The following is a 26,628-nucleotide window of genomic DNA, read 5'->3' on the forward strand; positions in this document are numbered from 1 at the left end:
GAAATGTCGCGTGTTAACATACAGTTTATAATCTACTACCAGCGCGAACGACTGCGTTTTCAATTTATACTTCCCCCATTGCACAACACGCGTTTTCTTCGTTTTTAATAAATGACTATATATAAAGACGCGATTCAGGCATCAAGTATTTTCATCCATTTATTCGACTACCATGATTTCATTACAACTGGACTTTTATGGAAATAAGTCGACCGGGCTGTGATGGAGGTCAAAGGTGGGCAGCATTCGTCATGTCATGACTCCGAGGTCTGGTGACAGACAACCGGAGGAACAGGCGCGTCTGCCGCGGCGGTGCTCACCGGAGGAAACAACGGGTGCGTCGTGACGCAACGTGCTACTTCACATTGTCATCAGCCACACTTGGTATCTGATAAGAAACCCGTTTTGTTGAACGATCGTTATAATAGTTTGAAATTAAGCTGACGGTCATTATTAGTGACCAAGTCAGACGAAATAGTTATTGGTAACAGTTACAACTCGAGTCAATATACCTTCAAATTCCTCTAAAGTTCTCATGAGTCAACTTTAATTCAAGTATACAAATTTTACTGAGTAAATCACCACAGAACAACGTTGATTTACTTACGTTTGTATCGAATTGTAAATACACGTACTACAATACTGTATTATGAAAAAGAACACTCGCGACAAAGACTCCACTTTTTTTTTCTTTTGGTGTTTTTGGTTTTATTTTGGTTTTATTTTTGGTTTAGAAAAAAGAACATTATATGTCCTGATGATTTTTAAAAAGACCATAAATAAGCTATTATAACTTTTTCTTAGTTACCTGTATGTTTATGTTTAAATTTTTTTCCTCTTCTTTTTTGTTGTCTTCAATTCAAACCTCAGTGCTGAAATTAATTTAAAATCCATGTACAGGACAGAATGAGATAATTTAAATGAATTTAGGTAATCAAATGATAGTAATATATATATATTACATTTTAATCTTGCAATCTTAATGTCATGTCAGTATAATATTGCTTTTATTTGTTATGAAAGGTTAATAATGCGAGGTGACCTTGAGAGCCTTACTAAATAAATAAATAAATAAATAAAATAAAGTGCTACTTTTATACTATTTTTAATTATTCTTTTTGTTGTCAGAATCTGAAAAATGGGTATTGGAAATCATGAAAATTATTTAGTTTTTAATTCATTTTTATGTTGGGTACCAAAAATCAAAAACATCCTGTAATGGAAAAGTGCCACGTAGACCTATTTTTGCGATTCGGTTTTTAAACTTTGCCATAACTTTATATTAAATTGATCAAGCTTGGTAGTAGTTCCACCTATAACAGGTAGAATTAATGAAGCTACCATCGAATCAATTTTGCAAACTGAAGACAGGCAGGTTCAAGAATTCAAAAAACCATGATAGATTTCTGACAATTTCCAAACATATATACCTTGTTGCCGCAGCAACAGAGGTGGTCGGACAGCATCGGCGCTGCAATCGCCATGACGTTAAACCCGTGGTTGAGGGTGACGATATTCAATCTCCTGACTGTAACAGCTGGCTCGATCAATCCTCCTCCCCCCTCTGATATGACACTCCGTATCCGGTCAGACTCTTTACGAGGACGTCGAGCCATTTCAGGTCTCCAAAATCCCTTTTTATGGACGTCGGCCAGAGAGAAAAGGCGAGGCGGTTGGAACACTCCTCCCCCACTTCCACCTCCTCCTGACGGTAACCCAACACCAGAAACAAGGGTGAAGGGCGGAAGCACATGTTGACTGTCAGGTGTCGAGGTGGTCCGTCAACCTAAGCTCGATGGAGAAACAGAGATTTATCTTAAGCGAGTTTATCCACAAAGGCTTTGATTGAAACCAAATTCCGTTTATTATGCTCGTGTGGAGTTCCTGCTTAACAAGGTGGAGTTATAGGAGTGTTTGTGGGAGGCCTCGCCGACTCGTCATGTACACTTGCTAACAATCCTCCAAAATGCCATCTAGTTCCTGAGGTTTTACTCTCAAGTGTGGGGTCTATTCCGCCACCAGGATGTGGCAGACACATGGTGAAGACGATCATTTCTGCTGACCCGGGAAAAGTCGACCAGAGTTAAGAGTAGGTGTCTCAGGGAACGTTGGGGAATTTTCCAATGCTATAACGTCATTCTGTCAATGTTGAGTCACAGTGTCAGGTATGCAGTCACTGAGCAAAACTTTTACCCGTGTTTCTATTGCGTTTCTGAAGTGGTCCAACAACTGAACAGGGATTAGACCATGTGTATGTCTTTATTTAAGGCCAGCCATGATGTCACACCAGTTATTTCTCTACAGGGGATGAGTGCACCTGGCTTCAAGACAGAGCTGTAGACATCAGCAAATTATAAACCTGTTTGCATATGAATCATTCACTCCCTCTTTGTCTCGTATGCATGCCAGAGAAAGGTCATCGAATGTGACAGATCTGTGAGCGTGTGACCCAAAAAGAGGTGGACAAATGAAGCAATGTAATTTTATTGTTGAATATTTACCCTCATATTCATTGTCACGTGCGCATGTTAACTTCCAGTACCTCCAAGATTAAAGAGATATTTGTATGTCAAAATAAGGCTGTCAAGCTAAAAGCTGCTGCTCGACATCATCTTTGATCAATGGTCTTTGCATTTACACAATGCACTTCAAATCATCGACACGTTCTTCTCTTTGAAAAGTAGTCATGTACGACATGACACTGGGAGGAAATGCTGAGTAAATAAATACAACATACGCAACAGACCCAGGTTGAGGTGATTACAGCCTGATGTAATCAGTAAAACTCGATGGAAATCATTCCCAGCTCATTTCCTGCGCTGGAGTGAAGCGGTTAAAAGCACAGTGTGTCCATCACACGATTGGTGAACTAGCTCTGCGGTGCAGGAGGTAGGGACTGAGGCCCGTCCGCATCTTTGCGAGGCTTTTTGCAGCTGAGGGCCAGCAGCAGCAGCATGGGCAGGTGCCACAGGCTGCAGAAGAACAGCTTGCGTGCGCTGCTACGGTCGGCCCTGCGGTAGAAGTTGAAAGCCAAGTAGCTGATGTACAGGTTGATGGGCAGTGAAATGAGGGGGAAAGTCCAGGTGGTCAGGTCCAGCATGGGCGAGATGGTGGAAAGGCCGACGAGGGCCACGCTGTGGCGCAGCGCCACCCGCCTACACATCCCCGGGTGGGTGACGGACATCATGCGGTAGCCCCCCCGAGAATAGTCCTCTTTCAAGTTCCAGCTGAGGGCGTTGAAGTGAGGAAACTGCCAGCTGTAGAGGAAGCCGCCCAGGACCAGAGCACCTACAGGGAAGCAGAGGCACCATCAAAGCAAACACCAAAAAACATAGTAAGAGGGGCACAGACCACACGTTGGTCTTTGTCTAATCACAGAAAGTTTATCAACTAACCTGGATCCAAAACCCCTGTGGCAGCGGTCCAGCCCATCACAGGAGGGATTGCACCCACTACTGCTCCCACCCAGGTGTTGGCGATGGTGAGCCTTTTCAGCGGAGTGTAGCAGCAGGTGTACAGGAAGATGTTGAGGGCGCCCAGGAAGCCCGTCAAAGGGTTAACCGTTAGAGTGAGCAGGGCTACTCCAGATACTCCACAGGCCAGTGCGAAAGACACAGCATGGAGAGGACTGAAAGAAGAAAGAGTCTGTGATCAAACTGTTTAAAGATGTTTCTTCGGCAGCAGTTACAGTAGTCTGACTCGGGTGCAGACGGATGCCCACACGCACAGTGATCGATAGGATGATAAAGTATTGTGCGCAGCCATCTGATCGTGATCGGGCCACATGTGAAGCACATGCAGACTGGAGGGGGGCCCACACACCACTATCCAGCCAGGACGGCGAGTCTCAACACAGTAGGCAGCGATGAAGCTCATCAGATAAGGAGATAAAAGAGAACCTGAGATGAAGAACACGTGCGCACAGATCATGAAACCACCAAGCTTTTAGCCGGATCAAGACTTCCTCCTCCTCCTCATCTCTTTTTGAAAGCAGGGATAGTGAGGTCTGGTTCAAATTCATCTGTAAATGCTCCATAAATTAAAGAGCGGCGAGATTGAAATCTTGACCAAACTCGGGGCCTTTCTTCAAAAAGCAAACAAGGCTTTTATTTTGCCGGTGTGGGCAAGCGGGTGAATTAATGTGATTAGTGGTGTTATGTCTGTTTCATGTGGGCTGAGGTGGGGCCACGCAGGCTGACTATGGGCTGTTGACAGTTTGGCTGTGGGTTGGATCCTTGGGGGTCATGGAGGCATGTCATGGAGGTCTGTCACATGCGCTGGCGTAGGTTCAACTTCTTTGTCAAATAACATTGGACAAAATGCATAATAACTAGGAAAACCGGTCATTTTTAATAAAGCTAGTACCAAAAATGACAAACACCTTCAATGTATAGCCAAAGCTTATCCATCCACTACAGAGATAAAGCGTTTCGAGAGAATCCAAGGAGATGCATCAATGCTTTTAGCAGGTGATGTTTTGTTGGCTGATGGTTTTACTCTGCAGAGGAGCAGAATGCAAAGATGCATTACTCGTGCCTCCTTTATTAGAAAAGCTAAAAGTACCAAATGATATCACTGAATTGAGTGTCCAGGTTGGAATTAGGTGGTTGGATGGCCTGACATAGTTGGGATATCATTTTTGTTTGACTGATCTACTGAGATAGTGAAGACAACAAGAGGCAGGAGAGAGTAGACAACATCTCCTGTCTGCCTTTATTCAGTGATATCAGTCACAGTTAAAGCGTGACCCATCACACATAACACTGCCTTGTCGCATTCCAGTGTTGCGATTACAATTAACTGGAGTTCACTGAAGCAGATACTCAAGTTTCGTGATGCAACATTAACAGTAACTAAGCGCCCACCATCCACACATGAGTTATTTAATTTGGCGGATGGTACGTGTCCAGCAGAGGACAACAATGAAAGCTCTTCCAGCGTGACCCTCTGACGGTTTGTTTGACAGTCAAGTCCGACCAACCATCTGCTTTGCGTCTTTGCGAGAGATGGTATGTGTGACAGCGAGTAGAGACAGACAGCGAGACTTTTGGAGTGAAGGATCAAGTGTTTCTCTTTGTCTCAGAAACAAACGCACCTCCTCCAGCGAGCAGAGGGCTAAAAGCCAGAGACACGAGTCTGTGTTTAGACAGCAGAAGAACATCTTCAATCACCAACTCAACAGCACAAGCTTTTCCCTCTAAACAGAAAGTCAATGGAGAATTCCAGAAACTAGGGCAGTGAAGCTGTCAGACTCAAGGCCTTTTGCGTTGCTTCCACACCTCCGTCTCAACCTGGATCTAAATATTATCAACATTCCAATGCAGTCGCTGAATGGCAGTGAAATGTGTATTTATGTCATTACAGGCTGTTTAGGAGTAAGTGACTTACATTCCTCCAACGAGAAAGTCTTGCTATTAAATAAAAAATAAATAAAAAACATCTTGCTTCAGAGACAGGCAAATGAATCATGGCAAGGCTGCTTCTATTAAATTCAGATGAACGTCGTAACTGTTGACATTCGACTCACAAATATTAACATGAGCAAGGCACAAACACTCATACAAACTTTTTGGAGGTTCCATATTTACCACCAAACCAATACTGACAACTGTTTGGCGATATGAAAGAGCTGCCTCGGAACTTCGGCCATGCTTGGCAATTTTACCACTGTATACTGACTGCATGGCCTTCAACAATTGGGTTGTTTTATAAGATAAGTTCATGGTGCCAGTACTGTAGCCCCTTATGCAAATTGAACTGACTCATTCTCAGCTCTCACTGTCTCGTTGCTGAACTATTGAACATGCATTATTGATCACGGTAACCATCCTTTCAGTCGTGAAAATCAGAAAAGCGCTCCCTGCTGCAGCGTGCATGACATTTTGCAGGCAAAGGCTTTATTGTTTTATATGCAAAAGCTTTATATAGATGCAGCATGTTGCTTTAAAATGCAGATTGGCTGCCACTACATTAAGTTCCCCTGGCCACTTAAAAGGCAGAAAAGGCACTATATCCAGATGGGCCACAAAGAAAATTAATGATACTGCACTTGGGAATCAAAAAGGTTTTTGGGGGCCTTAAGTTTTGTTCATTCATTCAGGGAATTACAACGTGTACAAGAAGAGAAACACCTTGACTTTTGCTTCTCTTGACCAAATCCATAGAAAGGAAAATACATGGCTGTACCTTATCTGGCCTCTGACTAGTGGACGATTCCTGGTCCGGTTCATGTTGGAGTCGAAAGGCACCTCGAAGTACTGTAGACAGAAAAAAAGGGATTTGAAACCGCATTCAAAGATTTTTTTGCCGTTTATTGGTCGACCCCTTTGAAAACATCCAATACAGTTTGACATTGAACAAGTTAACAAGCACTTTCTAAATCAGGCACCAGCACTCTGTGGCAAGGTAATTTTCAACAGCGGCGGGGTGAAGTTTGAGATGACAACCAAAGATTTTTTGGCAAGAATCTTATGCTTCTCAAATGCAAGTTGGGTAGATTCTGTATTTTAAGGAGTTGTGTAAAGTGGTGTTGAGCGTGGAAGTCAACTGTCCATAAAACTCACTTCATCATGACTGCTACAGCGGAAGGATGGGATTCTTTATGTCCCGTCATCTCTCTCACTCGCACTATGCAACATCTGGACATGAACAATAGGAGTGGAACAAACCCAGCTCGTAACAGTTTCCCCGGAACATCCACAGGCACTAGACTAAAGGTGGATGGTGGAGGCATCAAGCTGTCGCGTGGGAGGTGAAGGAAGGGCTCTTTCAGGATACAACTCTGTGAAAAACTACTTATACTCCTGCTTTATGATCTGGTCCGGAGAAGTATGGTTCAAAGTGCTCCCCAGAGAATGGCAATGTGTGACTAAAATGCAAACACATGGGGTGCTTAAACGCAGGAACTGACTAATCTGAGTGCGCGCACACATGTACTGCCTCCACAGCAGCTTTTGAATGAACAAAAAAACAGACCACTTTGAGTGTGAAATAGAAGACAATAAAAATAATAGTAAATAATAAAATAAAGATCAATCTGTGATGAAACATCTTTTGCTAAATGTCTAATAACAGATAATGTAGTTTTCTTCACCAAAACAAAAGGCAAGTTTTACAACACCTGTGACAGCAAGCCTGCATCATTGGGTTTGGGTCACGATAGACGTGACTGAGCTAGACAATCTTCTGCACAATCAAAGTAACTGAATTACTTATACTTTCTGCTTGAATTGTGATTACAGGAGAATCTCACCGTGCCATAGTGTTGAGACAAAAGAAAGGTCTAGGCGGAGGGCAAGCACATAACCATAGTCACCATAGTAAGAAATTGGGGGATACGGGTGTTTCTAAAAACTTGGTTATGGAGGCACTCAAAAAGTGAGATAGACATGGAGACTTTTTCTCCCTCATGAATTGAGTGTGTCTTGAAAAGCCTCGATCAGAGTTGGATAATGAGGGAAGAATGTGTTTTGGGAGTACAGAACTATCACCTTTTTCCAAAGCCACCTTATTATATCGCCTGAATCTATCTAGAGGACTAAACGTACAACTTCATTCACATAAGGAGCTGAATGTGGTAGCTTGATTCAAAGTTTGGTACAGTAGGTCATGGTCCTGTCCCTGAACACTCTTAAGAAACCAGATCACAATGTGGTATTCCAATAGAAGACCGAAAGGATATTTCTTGGGAGAGAGATGTCTGGTTGTTTTGGCTTGTTCCTCAACCACAGCTGAAACAGGTTGGATCACACTTCTTTCAATGTACCTAATATGACTCTTGTAATTACGCTTGTCTGCAACGACTACAAGCCACAAATCATCACATAAATCAAAAACCGCTTATTGTGAAATCCTACTTGAGCGTTAGCAAACCTCAATTTAGGGATTTTGGATATTGTTTTACCGTTAGAAACAAGAAAAATCAAGTGTTTAAGGCCATTAATCACTTGAAACGCAGGGTAATATACGCTCTCATATGTCTGCTATTAGGGCAGAAATTGTGGTGGCAGTGAATCCCACAAACACTAAAACCAGGGGCATAAGCCTTTTTGACTTGGCTCCTAAGAAAATCTTAACATGCCATTTGCATCCTGAGGTGCTCGCCAGCAGAGTGAAACAGCACAGGGCCAAGGCAAAGCACAGCTGTGTTCGTGGCTCTGGGACCACAAGGTCTACTCCAAGGTGTTAATTCTATTTCTCGGGTCAGGAAATGCGTCAAGAGGTCAGGGGCCGCCTGACAGAGAAATGTACTTTTTGGCCGAGTCAGAGCAGAACTGGGCTGAACCAGGCCTAGTGCAGGCTGAGCGCCAAGTAAACTCCTCACATAGATGAGATCCTCTTAATTTCCAAAGAAGCCGGACCAAAATAATAAGCACAGTGTGCCTGATCTGTCCACTGGGCTGAAATGAATCCAATGACTTTTCGACAAGACAAACAGTGACAGTACTTCTGACAAGTTGACACCACCACAGAGACAATATCCCCTCTGTTTTGGGTCTTTCACAGTTATAACTGCTATTTACCTTCTCCAGGAAGTAAAGTTATCATAACCAAATCAATTTTTTGCCTTTAACTTATCACACAGGACCAGCAAAATGCATTGCAAAAATGGCTCCAGGAACAATACCAGTGCGAAAACAAAATCCATCAACTTGCTACTAGCTACAGCTGTGGTATTACACCCAGACCAGGGAGGCCTACAAGGCACAGTGAATACAGTTGTATAATTTAGTGCGCTTATAGCAGAATCAAGTGAGAACAATTTCCTATTTCAATCAAGTGTTCTGTAGGTGTCTGCCACATTTTCAGTTTTTCCAACGCAACCCTTGTTCCTCCCACTCTGGCTTTACAAGTCCAGGAGCCTCATCTGGTTCACATCAGTGGTCCCACCAGCCCGTGTCATTATTTCCGCCCGACACTGCCATGTGTGTTACAGAGATGGCATTAAAATTATTGGGCCATTTGTAGATTGTGTGCACGCACGTGTGCTATTGCTGTGGGTAGGTCATGGAGGTCCAGTGGTGCGTTTGGACCTTGATGGCGGTAAACTGGCTTGAGAGGGTTTAAACAGCTCAATTTTGAACGCATGAATCATGGTGAAGATATTTGCAGTAGCTCACCACAAGTAGTCGAACTTGCGCTAACAGTCTCAAACAAAAACCGCTGATACAAATTGTAGCACATTGGTTGCACATAGATAACATGAAGCATCTTGTGGGATGGCAATTGTAAGTTGGTTCAAATCCCATAAAGGCTACATAACAAAATTGAATACTTTGATGAAGATGAGCTGAATAAAAGTCCCACAAATTAAAATTTGCGGTATACTTTTTTTTTTCAGGTTACCCATAAGTGAGAGCAAAACACCAGTTATTAACAAATCTGCATTGAGAACCTGATGTTCTATATCAAACCTAGAGCTCCAAAATAAAGAACATCTGAAAATCCATTTAAACAGAAGCAGATCGAGCTCTGAAAAAGGTGGATGAGGGGGAAGACTGGTGGATTCGGAGCCGGAAGTAACGGCTGGCTGCTGCTTTCAATTACAACGATAATCACAAACATGCACTCGCACATAAAAGAGCAAAACTGTGAGAGCAATTATCAACCAGATGAAGCCGGAAAACAGGCAAGACCAATGTGACCAACGGCAAGGGAGGATTGGTGAACAGCTGCCAGTTCCTTGAGCTATCAAACGCTGAATGTGATCCACAGACAACTATCAGGGCTCGACTGATAACAGGCAACAGCGTGACAGACAAATAAAATGGCTATATTTTTGATTCACGGCTAAGACAAAGTCAAGTTGAACACTATGATGAGATAACAACAACGGTGTGAGGATTTTTGGGTATCAATTCAGGTCTCAACAGGAAGAGGTAAAGTAGTATTTTCTATTGTAATGACTTCGGCCAAGTTCTGTACATTAAACTTGAAGTTGGAACAAAACTGTTTGGCTAACTGACTTTACACATCACATATCCATTCATGTCATGCGTGTCATTGCGCCACACGGTGCATCATGCACAAAAAAAAACATGTATCACTTCCATACAGCTCTATATAGTCATTCCCTGGGCATGCAGTCTGCAGCAGGTATTTAACAAGTGATGAGTTTACACTGTGGGTTTTATCTGTTCATAGTTCATGGAGTAGTACTTATATTATGTTAAACACTTGGCATGGTTATTCGTTCATGAAAGCAAAATTTAGACATCACATTAAAAAGAGCACCCACAATGAGAGTGTTCATTCATCGAGTGGCAATGTTTACCGGTCTATAACATTCGTACATTTAAGTCGTTCAAAGTGCTTCACAGAAAAAGACACAATTATTCATCTGTTCACAAGGCTTAAACCATCATATAAGATCAGTCACCTGTCTTAAAAACTAACTGGCACAGCAGAACCTGAACTTCCCAGGTCAACAGTGAAGAAGGCCTCTAAATGCTTTTCAGATATCCACCAGCAAACAGACAAATCATGGTTGGGGCAGAGGTATGGCAGCACTGCCGGCAATAATTGCCCGATGAACATGAGGGCAGTTTAGCACTTCACTGTCTCAGACTCTCACTATCAATCACAAAGGACTGTGCGCCAGCTGAACTGCTGCCAGTAGGTGGACCAGGGAGTGAGGGCTCAGTGCAATACACACAACTTTAAATGGACCAACAGTTTAGGCAGGCTGAGGACCGCTGCGTGCCACTTCTGGAAGACTTGAGCTGAACTGGCTTTTGAAGTAAGAATAACTACCTCATATTGGTCTGAAAATGTTCAAGCCATCTTTCCGTCTGTCGCCTGAATCAATAGCATTTCCCATATTTCAGAGTTACAGCACAATGCTTTACCACTTCCTAATTTCCTCAGACAGATGCAATGCAGTTAGTTATGTTCAAATGCAGTCATTTAGGTCTTGTTGATGACAGAAAACATCAAATCCAGCTTTATGACAACAAGACTATGAAAAACAACCACGTCAACTGCTTTGACAAATCATGTTGCATGCCTTCCCTTTATTGACGAAAAACCCCGGTGTACATCTTCAACAACTGAGGAGACATCAGAGAAAACTTAATCCACAAAAATCTTTGCTTGTTTTGTCAAGTGCCTGATCAGAGACAGTTCACAGCTGATGTGCAAGCTGACTTTGACAGCCTTTGTGTTTTTCTTAAGAGACATTGCTTGCGTGTGATGAAGCACAAACCTAACCTTGTCAACGTTTGAGTTTGCTGTTCGGCTTCAACACGCAAACAGGTGAAGCACTGACAAGTGACGACTTGATTGTATTGTTGGTTGGAGCGCATGCACCTGGAGGTCCTTCCTCAGCGTGAGTGAGATGTGTTGTTCCGTCCACATGGTTCTATGAGCTAAAGCCAAACAGCTGCTGTGTTGTCGTGGTTGTGTTGACATACAGTAAATGTGCTGATGTGACATTATTCTATCACTCATCTTCCAGGTTATTGCACTTCCTGTTTTTTTTTTTTCAGGGCATTGGCAGGAGCTCAGAAGGGACAATCCTATCAGTCATGCCAACAGGATCTTCAAAGTATTCAAAGATGAAAAAAGAATGGCACCTTGGAAAACATTGTTCTTTTTGAAAATCATGTCAAGACTTCAACCAAAGACTGGCTAAAAAAAACTATCAGCAAGTTGTAAAATGAAGCAAAAGCACAGAGAAAAGACTGATACAGTGAAATCTCGTGAATGGACTGGTGACAAGAAGCCTTCAAAACTCATATCAAGTCAAAGGGAAATTGGGACTAGGACTTGAAGAGCTTAAGTTTCAGTAATTGGAGACAAAGATAATTGATCCAAATAACAGATTTATCGCTTATAAACCTTATTTTGGGGGATCATAGAGAAATAGAAGCATTACACAACATGTTATAACCAACGCACCTATGATGAAGACTAAATGAGACCACACTGATTAAGTTTAAATAAACTTAAAAAAAAAACAGGATAAAAACAAATGTGTTTTTTGAACACAGAAAAAGGTTCACTGACCAATACGCCATTTCCACTGTGATGTTCAAGTGCATGTGCACGAACTCGAGCTAAATTTGGCCATTCTGGTATCAAGTGATAGATCGAGATGAATTAATTATAAAATCTGTGATTAATATATATATTTTATATTATTATTATTTATTTTTTTAAATGAGTCCCACACCTAGTTACAGTCAGAAAAGAAGCGATTCATGGCCTATTTAGAATTTGCCAGCATTGGTGACACCATTCTACCGGACAAAAACAAAATGTCACTACAGAACAAAAAGTACTATATGTAATAATAGAGTTATTGACTTCGCACTACAACTGCATTCAGTTGTACCCCTTTTGAGGAATTAAATGAAACGGCGTAACTCAAAGTCCGCCAAACTTGACTTTTTTGTCTGTGATCATTTGTTTTGAAGAGAAATAAACACTCTTCTTCTGCACCAGTGGGCCTTCACAAACAAGAGTGTGGGTGAAAGTGACATGACGTGCAGTTTGAAAACCTCTCAACAGTTGGGGTGCTGCTAGAAAAAGCAGCATGTGCTTATATATGTTGAAGAGAATGTTTACAATATTCCATCTGCAGCTGTATTTGACCGCAGTGTCTGTGAAGAAGTGTGCTTGCGCTTCAAACTGGTGGAATAACTTCCCCATATAAAACACATCAATAGCAACGCTGTACTCACACAACCAGGCTCATTGACCCGTGAGCAGACAGGATCAATAAGCATGAGATCCCCCAAATCAACAGGATGACATTTATTTCATGAAATAAGTCACATCAATTTTGTTTAACCATAGTTTACTCCTCTTTAACCATCAACATCTTGGAGAATCTCTTGAGCCATTTGGTTCATTGACCGGCCAGGTGGCCACCTCAAAAGCAGCAGGGGCCAGGGGTGAAAATACAACCCATAACTCGGTGAAACTCATCAGATGCTGAGTAATTTCAACTCACTACTTGCACTTCAACGTGCCAACACGCCAAATAACTATTTCAATGCAGCCATTTCCTTCTCGCTCAGTTCACTTGCTCTCCTGTCTACCTACGGCCAAGCAGTCTGTCTAAACATATCAAAATCAAAACAAAGTGGCTTTGCATTCTTCAATCATGGTTTTTGTTCTCCTTATCAGCAAACGCTGTGCACTAGACTTTGATAATAGGCCTTAAGATAAGAACAGGAAAGGAAAGGCACCACATGAGCGAAGGACAACAGTTGAAGAAGGAAGCGTAGTTATGCATCAAAGTGCTAAAATACTCCAGATTTAGGGTAAAATAAAAACCAATCCCGGCATGGAAGAGGTTATGTTTGTGGTCTGTTCATTTGTACATTTCTTGATAAAACAAATTAGTCCAGAATGTAATGAGAAATGTATTTCAATACAATTTCCAGGGTTGGATGAAAATTTGATAAATTGGACATTTGAAATTTCCCCGTTATTTCTCAGTTGCGAGTGGCACAGTCGGTCACGTGACCCACTCCTGTTGCAGCAACCTTGGCTGACAAGATCATGACAAAAGGCATCAACAATAACACCTACCAAGAGGCATAAAAGACAACAGCAGAGCTAAATAATAGAACAGTGTTTGCACACAAGTGAGCTGAGGTGAAGTCCCAACAGGATTGGCTCTTCTGGGCTCAAAAGAGGCAGGTACAAAGCAGGCCATGAAGAACTTCAATCAGTGGGCACACACCCACAGACACACTTCTGAACTGTAATCAACTACAAAACACAGTCCACACACCATGCCATCACAAAATTAAAGACTCTAATCAGAAATCTTTAGGAAAGGAGGAAACGCCCTCAGACAGGTGACCTTCACTGGACAGAAAAAAAAATGTGATAGATATAATATCTGGTATTTCTATGTATTTATGTATTTTTTAAACCCACCCAGTTCTCAGAACAAGCAATGTTTCTTTGAAGTTAGTTAGTTAAAGTGAAGGTTCTTCTTACTAACATGGTGATAACTCTGAAACTCTGGGTTACCTTATGTGGTCCCCTTCAAAATCGATTCATCAAAACCAACTGGCAATGACTTTTTTTTTAAAGCTAATATGCTGTCTTTGATCCATCCCAAATATCATCGGTTGGGAAAAGGGCAACTATTAGGTTACATGCAATACCAGAACAAGATCTCACTTGCTGTCCTCTTCTTACACTTACAAGGCCCATTGTTGCACACTATACAAGTCAAATCATCTGGCTGGCATTAACATTAGAAATGAAAACCAATGTCACAGTTGACTCCAAACTTGATCTTCTGAAGCTACTCAAAGAACAAAGGCTTCAGTTAAAGAAACTGGAAAACTGTGAAGTTTTCAAGTGAAGCCCATTGACTCCTTGTCTGAACAATAAAATCTGATCATGTCATAAGTATCTGACAAACAGGACATCCAACTCGGCTCTTTAAAATAAAAGGAAATTGACACTTGCAACTTTGAGGTGTAGTAAAGCAACAAAACACGGTCCAGTCCATCACTTCAAAGATTTTCTCACTGCACATTTGAGCCTATCAACCTTTTTTTAAGAAGGCTTGTGTCAACAACAGATATTGCGACAATACTGCCAAAAAAATGTCGATATTCAGACTCAACATAAACATGGGGGAAAAACCCAGAGCAAACGTTCTCAACAATCTGATAATGTGACAGTTATAGTGGATGGTGGTCTTCTTCTGACCATCTTTGACATGTTAGCTTGTTGGTTATTGAAGCGCACAATCAGGGTTTTGTGTAAGACAGAAAGACTTATCAGGGAGGTGGCAAAGAGTCGCTGCAGCTGCCCATCAGTCCTTGTTCCCTCAGGTGACAGGAGGTCTCTTGGAGCCATGTGTGTTTGCCCAAACATGTTGCAGCACTGAAAACTAAACATTTAAAGTGCTGTTCCACTCAAAGTCGGAAAACAAGGTAATGACGTCCACAAATGCTATTCTCGTGAGTACTTTGTCCGCATATTAGGGATGTGCGATATGGACAACAATATATATCATGATAAATGTTGTCATTTCGGCAATAATGATAATTATCACTATAAAAACATCATCATTTTTTACATGTGTCAGACACACTACAGTCCCTCATGAAACTTATTAGTGGAGTTTGTCTCCAACACCATCATTTGTTTAGGTTTAAATATTATAGTTAACCAAGTGCAGAGATGAGAAATTCAATTTTCACATCTCTCGTAGAACCCGGTCATGTCTGACAAAGTGCACCCACACGGCCCTATGGGACTCAGTTTGACACCCCTGGTGTCACGTAAAAGAAAAACAGAAGTAGGGGTTAGGTAAGCCATGGGATGGCACCTTAAACTGGCGTGTGTTTCAGACACAGTGAATTATAGAGGAGGCGCCATGTATAGGGTCATAAATAGCAACAGCCAATATTAATCAGTGAAGAGAGCTTCCCCCTCACTTCCAGCATGCGTGTGATGCACCAGCTTACACAGTTGGTTAGTGGTTGTAAATTAATCGACACATTAGCAGATCAGCGTCATTGTGAATAGCAGCACAGCAACACAACTGATATCAGGTTTGTTAGCTGTTCATCGCCCGAGATCCAGGACCATTGCAGCCTCACATTACGCAAGACTACTTGATCATATATAATGTTATTAGACTTAACTTCGTCCTGAAGAGTTGAAGCTTCAATGTTTACATCTGATTTCTCTCCAATACTTGGACTAAGCCGGTTACATGACATTTCAAAGACTGACCTGTTGCCCGACTAACACAATAACTTGGTTTTCTGTGCGGTCATGTAACCATGGTCACTATGATCTCAACTAGAGGGTCACACACGGAAAATATCTAACAGAGGAACCTGTTGGCAAACCTTTTGATAAGTTGACCTCATTCGACAAGCTCATTCGCAAGTCCACTCTGCAAGATGGCAGCCAGCCTTTGAGGCCAGAATGTTGTGGCTGCATGTGAACTTATTAAAGTCTTGCTCTGCAATACAAAGACTAGTTAAATAAGACTTTTTAGTAGTATACATTTAGAAAGTAAAAGCATCAATTTGAACAAATAGGATAAATTAAAATATAACTAAAATGTTTTATGGACAATAAATGTAAAAAAGGAATTACGAATTAAGCCTAACACTCCTCTATAAATTCTGCCTAGCAACAGCGGTGATGGCTACCAGTCCAACATTTCTTCAGGCACTTATCTTTAGGCTATACAATAGCTGGATTTATTTGTCATGCTTCTATCAACGGAAAGCATCTGTCACCCGTCTGTGGCTGGAAAAAAAAAAAGAAGCAATCCATTTGTGTAGCTCACATGGTTGGCTTAGAGAAATTAAGTTGAACAAATTAACAATAAAGCAGCTGTTTGGTGAAATATTCATTTTAATCCGGCACTGAATGAACAATCGTACAGTCCCTTTGAGCAACAACATGAATGGCAATTAAAAACCGAATTAGGAATTCCTACTCAAGGCTATATTCACAGCAGGATGGAGACAAAAACAAAAATGGTCTATGTCAAAGAGCAGCTTTGCCTTTTGTTTTTAATAGACATCACAGGCACTGCATCTGTAGTGAGGAAGGATTAAGTCGGAGTTAGAAGAGCCTCTTAACAAAGGGCTGGATGAGTTTCACCTTCAGGGGCAACTGGACCTCGAGCAATATCCCCAATTATTCTGAAGACACAAGTGATGGAAGGCTGTAATATAATAATGGCTAAGCAAAAATCACACTCATAAGCAGCCATGTGGTCATTGTTGAGATGGTTTATCATCATCATATCTAAACTACTTTTCATTATTAATTAATGTGTGAGGAGAGTTCAAAAGACTGGTACAAACATTAGAATGTCATCCTGCTTGAGACAGTCTGCGCTGCTATTTTTTAAACTAGGTTTATAGCTACATCTCTGCCGAAACACCAAGTCGGGGTGGGCGCCGGGAGGAGGTTTCACCATCTTTGAAGAGCACAATAGTCAGTGGCATTGAAGCAAACAAGGTCTAGTTACAAGTAATGACCCTTTCAAGAGGTACAACATTGTAAGAGGCACCACAAGCAACAATGAGAGGAGCCATAGCCAGGGAAATTGTTGTGGCAGCCTTGACTGTTGGGGCCCAATGATTGCATCCATGCCTCAGAAGGAGCACTGCCACCTACAGAGCTGCACATAGAGCTCTACCTAAACCATACAACGTAGCCTACAGAGCTAATAAGGAGTGCCTTTGAAGTTAAATAGGCAATGAATTATGTCATCAAGAGCACAGGATGAAATTCAGCTAGAAGTAGACCAAGTAAAAAGCAGTATATGTCATTGAGGCTAAAATGTATTGTGATCAGATGCTCAAAAAGCAGATAAAGAACAGCAATGATGAAAAAGTCGTAGAGTAAATAAAATAGCCTTACGACTCGCTGCTGCTGTTCTCACTTACTTTAGCATGTTATTTCATGAGTGGAAATATGGAGTGACACTGACCACATTACAAGAAACAAATATTGCGGATCATGTTCAAAGGGAGAAATAGCTCACCTTAAAATCTAGCCCCACGCTTCCACGGCTACATAGGCAAACATGAATTGGAAAGACTTCTGACATCTTACAAATTAAATTGAGAATTAAATCAACTCGAAGGAAAATGAATTCCGTTCTCGTTGAACATCAAATGTGACAGCTGTCAATTTCTCAATTTTTATTTTCTTCAAATGCAATGACGAAGATGTGGAAAAACAAGTGAGTTTGCAATTTCGTGAGCAATAAGTGTAAGGCTGAAGCGTCTTTTGAATTTGTAATGCGAGGGACTTTCCGAGGCCGTTTCACATCTCATCAACAGCCCGGAGACATGATGACTGGCAGGAGAAACCACACTGATGAAAATCAAAAGATCTAAAGAACAATCGGCCATAAAACAACCCTGCTATGACAGAGCACACCAAGATGAGGGCAGATCTAGCTGAACAAGAGCCAGCAGTGCAGGACTTTTATCTGATTCATCTAAACAAACAATCTCTTTTTTTCTATAAAACCTTCACAATTATTAAATAACCAATTTACATATTATATACATATATATTAACATCCGTTGAAGAGGGGCGCACTGTCTCAGAATGTGCCAATTGTTGTGGCATGTGTACTGCCAATTTGGGGTTAAGTTGTGTGTGCATGAGACGGTGAGTGAGAACACATCACACTCAGAGATATTTTCAGCTTTGTGTCAGCTAACGAAAGAACATTATGTTCCACATTAACATCTGATGCCGATGCTCAGAAGGGACGATTTGTTTCTGGAGAACATAGTCGAGGCAGGCGCTGTATTTAGATTAGATTAGGTGTATTTGGAAAAAAATGTGCCTTTTGTGGATCATCAAGTATTTAATTGTCCAACTTCAAATTACTACACAAATATACAAATTGTTGTACCTGTTTGTTCTCCACAGTAGTTCTAGACAAATTCACGTTTTGTGTTGTAACCAGCCACAAACCATTCCAAGAATTAGGACAGCCTGATGAACATTATGCCCTTGTGAGAAAAGCCCTCTTCAACTAGGCTATAAATGATGTATCAAGACCAGAAACTTAAATCGAGAAAATAAATAACTCAATCTTTCTTCATACTGTTGCAAGTGCAACAAAACCAATACAAAGCTGTGCCTGCACCATGAACAAATACTACACTGAAATATAGTCCACCTCCTATTACACTAACAACCCAAATGCCAACAAAGCATACTACACCAATAATATAAATCAGATACACCGGGAACAGTTCAACAATTCATTTTTGTACCTAAGGCCTACTTCCACAGGACAAGTATGAGGGGTGTTGCAGGGATTGAGCAGGGGACCTGTAGGGGCTCGTGCAAGCGTGCCAGCTTCAGACAGCTGAGAGACGTGGACACAAAGAAAAAAAGTGACGGCCATGGTCATGAACGGAAAAATGTCACCATTAAGCCAGAAAACAAACCACTATGAAATCCTTTAGAAAAACAAACACGCGAGCTCGTGTTGTGGAGTTTGCAGACACAGTCAAAATAGTTTAATAATAATTATTTGACGGTAAATGACCCAGTTCGGCCATGTTTACACTGCTTAAAGTCTCAGACATTCCCCTGGGTCTGTTAGGCACCAGTATGTGACTCTCATCTCGGCCAATTATCCAATTAGTTGAAGTAGTGGCAAGACTGGCAGGTGATGACGGCTGGAACACCTGTGGAGGCAAACAGGGGCCCAGAGGTCCAGACAACTGGACCAACAAGCCTTTTTCAAACTTGAGACCTGCAGCTGAAACAGAAGGCGCACTGTAGTGACCAGGGATATCGTTCTTACTAGGTTACAGTGTTTAGTAACTGTAAGTTATTAATAAAGTGGCCAACACGTCGGGCTGAAGACTAAAACGTGGACAAAATTGAATTAATTTACTTCTTACTTAATTCTTACAGCAGGAAGTAAAAAATAGCAAGTAGGTAACAAGTAATACGTCTGGCATGGAAAACAATTTTCAGTTAAACGACAAAGGACATTTGTCCTTTTTCAAAAATCTTGTGTGTCAAGGGATGCGAGACAGAGGCATGCCTAAGTTTCGTGACTCCTAGTGCTTAGCCCATTCCATCGCTTTTCCGAATAGGAGGTCCAATTTAATAATAAAACCAAGCAAGCAAGGTTATTCGCAACTGAAGAAACACATAGCCGGGCTCAGAGCGCTCAGCTCAAGGTCATGTTGTGGCTTCCAGAGCATTTTTATACTCCCTCAAGGGGTTTTACTTCCATCTCTTCAAGGTAACACGACAGTTGTGTGGTAAAGTCCATACACATACCTCTGAGTCTTCTTACATGAGGAATTAAAGGATTAGGGTGGAGCAACAAAACCCAGAGGAAGTGCTCTTGACAGGGGTCTTTATCTCCTTTGATTTGTTGGTCGAGATCTTGACTTTTCACGCACCTCGATTTCTTTGATCAAGTCCAACTACTCTAATTGCGATGCCAAGTCTTTTGAAAGTTGAAAAGCCTGACAGACAAAAACGCTCATGGCAACAGATTTGAAGCCTTTTAAAATTCAAGAATAATGAAATGGCCAAAAACGCTGAGATCAAACACCCAACAGGTGAGGGTGTGCCTTTCACAGGGGCTACAAAGGATTCCGAGCGTACAGAGAGATGTGAGGTGCCGCAACAGACAATTATGTGTCAGAAAACATCCCCTCGTCTTCGGAGCACATAATTACAGCAAACAAAGGTTAGTCGACAAAGCAACGATAGTTATGTCATGCGTTAAAAGGCCAAATGCTTTTCATTCCTGACAAAATGGCCTCTCAAATGTAAGCCTTAGTTAGATCCTCTTTTCAGTTACAAATCTGACAGAGACACCAACAATATAAAAACTGAACAAAACAGACAGCACAGAGTAAAAGAATGTGACTTGTGTAAACCCCATTCCACCCAAAGAATAAAGAACCTTGAACTCAATGCAAGAGCTAATGGTTCTCAGACAACACAAGCATGTATCAATCATGTGCTTTCATAACACTGTCACATAAAACATCTCCCTCTCAGTCTTAAAGTATTTTAAATCTTAACTTTTGCCTCTCGCAGGTATCAGTGCAGATAGATTCAGGCATTGCTGGCAATCCTAAATCTTTGTCAAGGCTTTCTGCAGCAGGCATTCTAGATCTTTTTTTCGTAGTGCCAGAGCAACAGGACATTTTTTTATAACAACTCAACATCCAACATTATAAAGCAACATTACACCAAGTGTAACCCGAAGAAGGCAAAAGCTGATTTCTTTCCTCGAAAACAAAACGGGAGACAATGGCGCCATGGTCAGGGTTTTGATAGCTGTGATGAAGACTGATGTAGGTGATCTTGCTAAATTCAAATGGACACTCAGGTTACTCCCCCACTTACATCACAAAGCCAAATGATGATCTTCAATCCCAGTCAGCGGTGGGTGGAATTCCTCAAATACCTGAAGAATATTTACACACCTGCAGTCTGAATAAACTGGAATCTCTCCAGCAACAAGCTAATTCTAACATACTGAGAGACGTAATTACGTCCATTCAACAGAGGCACTGACTCTAAACCTTGCCATATTTGCCTTGGATACACACAGTTTTGTCAAGCAACTTGCAAAACTGCTTTGTGACAGGCCATTTGTGTCATACTAGGGGTGTGGAGTAGGCAGGACTGAAGACTGAGGCCAGCAGTGTAATCAGGGTCTCATGAAATTACAGGCCTCAGTCCTCATCTACAGTTCAGTAGATGGACAGACTGCGCATTACACGCATATTCAAAAGACATTCCAAAGGACAATGTCAACTGGAGGAAACAGTGGGAGTCGACTCATTCTTGGCATTTTAGCCTTTAAACACAACCGTCCTTAGATTGTTAAGAGCTGTAGAAAGCCTTAATCTGGGAAATACCCATAGAGGGTGTGATGTACTGCAGTGTCTTGTGAAGCATGACAAGACTGAATTTCATTTTTTTTACGGCACAACAAAGTAAGCACTTTACAAACACGCAATCCTGAAAGAAAATAGTCCTAAAATGAATTACAACACTGGTCCGAGTGCAGAGGTGAGATTTTATCATCTCAAAATGCTTCAGTTAAACTTGAGTTTAACTAAACTTGCAACGTAACACAAACAGCAAAATAATATAATACACCAGACTGTATGCTACTCAATAGTTTAAGGTACACCATATACAATCAGCACAAAATCTTGTGATACATGGACAGGGTTATTTTACACCCTTAGGATGGAAACAGATTAACCGTGTAAAATAGTTGTCTCAATCAACCATTAAAAAACTCTAGGACAAAATCATACTTGGATGTCAGAAACCAACATGACATACCTGGCTTTCCACAACATGTAAACAATCATGGAGCATTGCCACAGCAAAATAAAAGTCAACAGACCAGATTTTTGTGTTCATATCGATGCTTCAAATATAAATGATATTGTATGGATCATTCATATAAATAGAAAGTCTGTATCATCACACATTTAAGGACCATAATAAAAACCTTCAGCAAAAGTGACACTGAATTGCAAATAACTGTTTTGAAAAATGCACACTGGGGTCTCAACCCCAAAGTGTTGTTTTATCTGTGTCGCGACCACATTATCTCATCTAGTACGCCACTAAAATTAAGACCAATCTAACACCGATCTAGAAGCTGGCCCACCAAGAAAGAACTTTTAAGTCATCACATTTGAAACAAAGTGGAAACATTGAACAGTTGAAACATTGAAGCAGAAAAGACAAGAGGCAACATGGTGATCGTAGGCAGGTTTTAGTGGAAAAACGCCAAAAGAAAGTCAAAATTACTAAATAATAATTACTTAAATGCTAAATGACACACGACCTAAAGTCAGTTTGTTAGTAAAGCGGCGCCTGCTGTGCGGATATGCTAATGAACAGGTGGGTTGAGGACAGCTCTTTGACTGTTTCAAAAAACCTGTCAGAACCCCTGCATGCCAACTTGAATTAGACTATTCAAGGGAGCAAATCTTACCTGGTTGATGGAATTGGCAGAACATGAGGCAAGGCATGTTCCCAGGGAGGCCAGGAAGAACACAGATGGGTCAAAGGGAACGGGTGCCATTGCATAGCCAGCAGCTGCAGTTGTGACCACCAGAGCTGAAATGACCACAAAAAAATTAACAAGCATGGGTTACCAAATGGCTGCAATAGTATGAAAGATAGGTGTCAGCAACAATACATACCTGTTAGCTTGATTTTGGCTAGCCGGGCATATATATCCGGCAGGTCGGACACTTCTACTTTCAACTGCTTCCACTGACGGTCAAGGCGAGCCTCTTTGGCCTCATCAGTCTCCACTTGGACGTGCGGACTCTCGGACGATGTCCCCTCCGTTCTAGATTCAGTTTGTGCACTTTCATCTTCTGCTGAGATTTTAAAATCTGCTTTATCTATTTCTTCACGAGAAATCGTTGGGATCTTCTCAACCTGTCGTTCCAGGCTTTCATCTCTGTCATCCACAGGTGACAGAGATGGAGACTGTTTGGCTATTGCACGTTGATGCAGCTCACTGGTTCTTTTTGAAACATACTGCAAGTTAAAAAATAAAAATCAAATGAAGGAACATTCTGCGTTTCTCTTGAAAAAGAATTGAGGTACATTTTATGTTAAAGATACCTGACGTTTGAGGAAGTTAAGATGTTGGTATGTCAGCCACTGTGTTGGGTCTCTTCTCTGTAGCTGGATGAGGCTGCGGACAGTTCGACTATACTGGCAGATGTTTCCGCTTAACTTCTGCTTCACGTTTATGACAATTAATCCTAAAAGTAGGAAACAATAGAGGCACTCAAACACACAGGCATATGATTATCTCATGAAGACAGCTGTGACATTAAATGATAGGAGCACCATGAAAAACCAGTGATAAAAGTAAAAAACGGGAGGTACAATTATGGAAACATTGCGAGCTTAAAATAACATGGTTGAAGCACCATAACACACAGTGTGACAGTTCTGTACAAGAGACACCAGACATTCTAGACAATACATCCTCACTCCGTGGCGTATTGTATTGATGTTGGGAAAATTGACTTTTAGTCCTGCGTCAGACGCCAAAGGCAGCATTTCCGTGTTGCAGGATGATGTACAGGCAATAAAATGTATATAACAGACATCTCTAGGAATCCCTGACAATTACTATGCCGCTATCACCTAGTAATTCCCCACTTTGGGTATTATTGGGTATTAATAACATATATAATATATAGTGATAATATATAGTAATATTTTCATTTCAAATTGACACATTTTGTCCACTCTATGATTTGTATGGCTACAATGTTCTATTCTAGTCATTATACAATGATTTATTGACTCCACCGTGCATTTTAAAGTTTACAAACACACATTGAAAGTATTCACAAAACATAAGTTGAACACATAGCTACGATCTATATTTAATATAAGAAATGCACCGATCCGACTTTTATGTCCTGATACCGATTTGTGGGCTTTGGGTATTGACCGATACCGATCCAATACCTGAGTTTAAGTATTAACCATCTTTCCATGTTGCGGGATAACACTGGTCATGCTGTAAGTAAAAGGCAAACATGGCCTCTTATGGAATTACAAATTTGATGTTTATTGAAACAATGGGTTAACCAAATGTTGCCTGCACTCCTTCACCGCTGCTTCAAATCAACAAGGATTCTATTCTACGTGCAGCACCGCTCCAAATTGGAGTGGAGAAGAACAAACTGAATAGATACCTTTGTGAAGTGTTGTGAATCTGGGAAAATTCCATAATAAAACACTATGTGTTGACGTTATTTCCATCTTACTGTGAATGCAAAAGGAAATCCCAGCATGGGCTGCAGCTCCACGCTGTATGAAACCCAAACACAGCACCTGGCCATTTGAGTGTGGATCACTGTAGTTCATAATCATGGTTTTGATTGTACTTTTGACACAAGAAACTCTCAACAGTTGAGGTTCAAAATGTGTGTCTGCCCGACAAGACTCAGTCATCTGATCAGCTGATTTATGACCCGCTCCATCTCTGCTGCAAGAGGAACTCAGACCCAGAGGAAGCATGTGGAAATTCAGGAGGACTTGGTTTATAATGGTAGTTTTAAGCGCATGCTTAATTAAAAAAAAAAAAACCTTGAACAAGAACCGTCCGCAGATACAAAGACTCTCAGCTGCAATGATTTTATTTGATGATTCACGGATCTGAGTGGGATAGCGACACGTAAGCTGGTTAGTTCAGTGTTTCACGTGACTATATTCTTCACTGTCGTGTATTATTTTATTACTCATAATTGATCACTCAACTCAGCACTTCCCTCAACACACACACACGCGCAGCTGCTGTGGACATCCATCCATTCAAGTCAGCGACAAACTAGTGATCCACTCAGCTGCAGGTGGAAATTGAAAACTCCACGGCAGCAGCGCTGTATCTGCTGTGTTATGACGGGTGTCGCGCATGACATCAACATGAGCACTAAACATAGAGTTTAAATGCCAGGATCAGCTCCTGGATCGGCGATTTTTCACAGAAGACCAATCTCACTTTAAGAGGCTGGATCAGGTGCCCGATACCAGGATCGGCATCACTGCATCCCTAATTAATATTATATTTATATGGGGTAGTGTTTGCCGCAACCACCTCACAGAATGAGGATCATCAGTTCACGCCACTAACCCAAAGCAGCGGCAACAGGTTCCATCCACCGCAACCCCCACAACAGAACAAGCAAAAGGATTCATCATATTTGTTGTTGACTGTCACACAGTGATTTAAAAAAATGTCTATTGGTCACAAAGTTCACACAAACCAGCTCTCGAGCATAATGAATTAACAACAGTTGAGTGACTGAATAAATAAAGCATACAACAAAAAACAATGACTCTGTGCAAGTTCTCTCCATCAAGTGCAACGATTGGGAGCCACAGCCCAAGGTTTATGGAAGTGATTTAATCACCCCATAGAATGCATGTTCACTCTTACTTTGTATTCACATCAAAGATTGGGCATACTGTATGACTGTGCCAGAAACTGTGTTCCTTCAGTGACAATGAAACATAAATCCCTATCTCCTACTTTTGCATGCAATTGTTCATGATTCTCCAGGACTGTAGCTACTTCAGTGTCACATCATGAACAGCAGAAAGTACAGGTGAGACACAAGCAAAACATGTTTTACACTGCCCTGCTTAACTTCCTGCTATAATCAAAGTTAATTCTATTTATTTTGTCTAGGAATGCTGAGATATCGACTTTAAGGAGTGTGTTGCAATTTGCCGTTGTTGGACTCTTAACTGTTTAAGACGTATGCTTTATTTTGAGCTATTCCTTCTGGCACCACAAAAACATTACTCTAAAGCAACCGTCATCGTGGTAGTGCAGGACGTTTTGTTACAAATATGAGGTGACCGTTGAGCAGCGCATCATCATCAGATAATGGGAAGTATATGTAAAATTCCCTTTGACATCAAGAGTCAACATGACGCATTTAAGGCGGCAATCAACCGACGACTCGTTCCAGGTTGCAATACTTCAGCCAAAAATAGTGGCCCAAGAACTGTTCAGATCCCCTTAAGGTCACTCTCAAGCAGACCCTTGCAAAACACTCTGGCAATGCTACAAGCTAAGCTAACTGCCTTTGCAGTCAGCCTCCAGGGCTGAGTTGATAGCAATAACACCCAGAATGACGCCATATTCGACCACGTTAGTCGGAAAAGTGTAGGGTGCAGTCGGTGTTACCTGTCAGTCGGCTACATGGTGTTTTATACATGTTCTCCGCAGAAAAGCCGGCACCAGTTTCGACCCCTTCACATGCTGTAAGCCGCCATTATGACCTCTTCGTGCAGCGGAAGAACATCCGGTTCGTATGACGTCATCAGACAGCAATGTCTTTAAAGCGCTGAATCGTTTTAACGATTTCATTCAAATCGTAGGCGGTGGATGTCTCGAGGTAAACTAGATAATGATAATAAAAATAGGATATCCGTGGTGTTATGTAATTTCTAATTGTCATAACGCTAACATTATTATCTCTTTTCAACACATTATCTCTTTTCAACAATTATGTGTAATTTTATTTTATTTTATGTTATGTTATTTTATTTTATTTTATTTTATTAACAGGACTTTATTTCGAAGCACTTTCC

The 26,628-nt window shown here is 41.3% G+C and overlaps 1 protein-coding gene across 1 annotated transcript; it reads right to left on the reverse strand.

Moving 5' to 3' along the window:
• Positions 1-1,857: 1,857 nt before the first annotated feature.
• LOC128752786 (protoheme IX farnesyltransferase, mitochondrial) lies at positions 1,858-26,337 on the reverse strand. The gene is made up of 7 exons (XM_053854403.1): positions 26,222-26,337; positions 23,128-23,270; positions 22,695-23,040; positions 22,484-22,608; positions 6,187-6,257; positions 3,396-3,628; positions 1,858-3,288 (listed from the first exon to the last, which is right to left on the reverse strand). The coding sequence occupies exons 1-7, from the start codon at positions 26,250-26,252 to the stop codon at positions 2,870-2,872; spliced, it is 1,368 nt and encodes a 455-aa protein (XP_053710378.1). The 5' UTR covers positions 26,253-26,337; the 3' UTR covers positions 1,858-2,869.
• Positions 26,338-26,628: the final 291 nt, after the last annotated feature.

This window comes from Synchiropus splendidus, chromosome 1, assembly GCF_027744825.2.
Source record: "Synchiropus splendidus isolate RoL2022-P1 chromosome 1, RoL_Sspl_1.0, whole genome shotgun sequence".
Lineage (NCBI taxonomy): Eukaryota > Metazoa > Chordata > Actinopteri > Syngnathiformes > Callionymidae > Synchiropus > Synchiropus splendidus.

Excerpts from the sequence above, each read along its gene's own strand:
- LOC128752786 (XM_053854403.1), bottom strand. The coding sequence starts at position 26,252 with ATGTATAAAACACCATGTAGCCGACTGACAG. Across the intron at positions 3,629-6,186 it reads CTAGTCAGAGGCCAGATAAG|TCCTCTCCATGCTGTGTCTT; the intron begins GTACAGCCATGT and ends TTCTTCTTTCAG. Across the intron at positions 3,289-3,395 it reads CACAGGGGTTTTGGATCCAG|GTGCTCTGGTCCTGGGCGGC; the intron begins GTTAGTTGATAA and ends GCTTCCCTGTAG.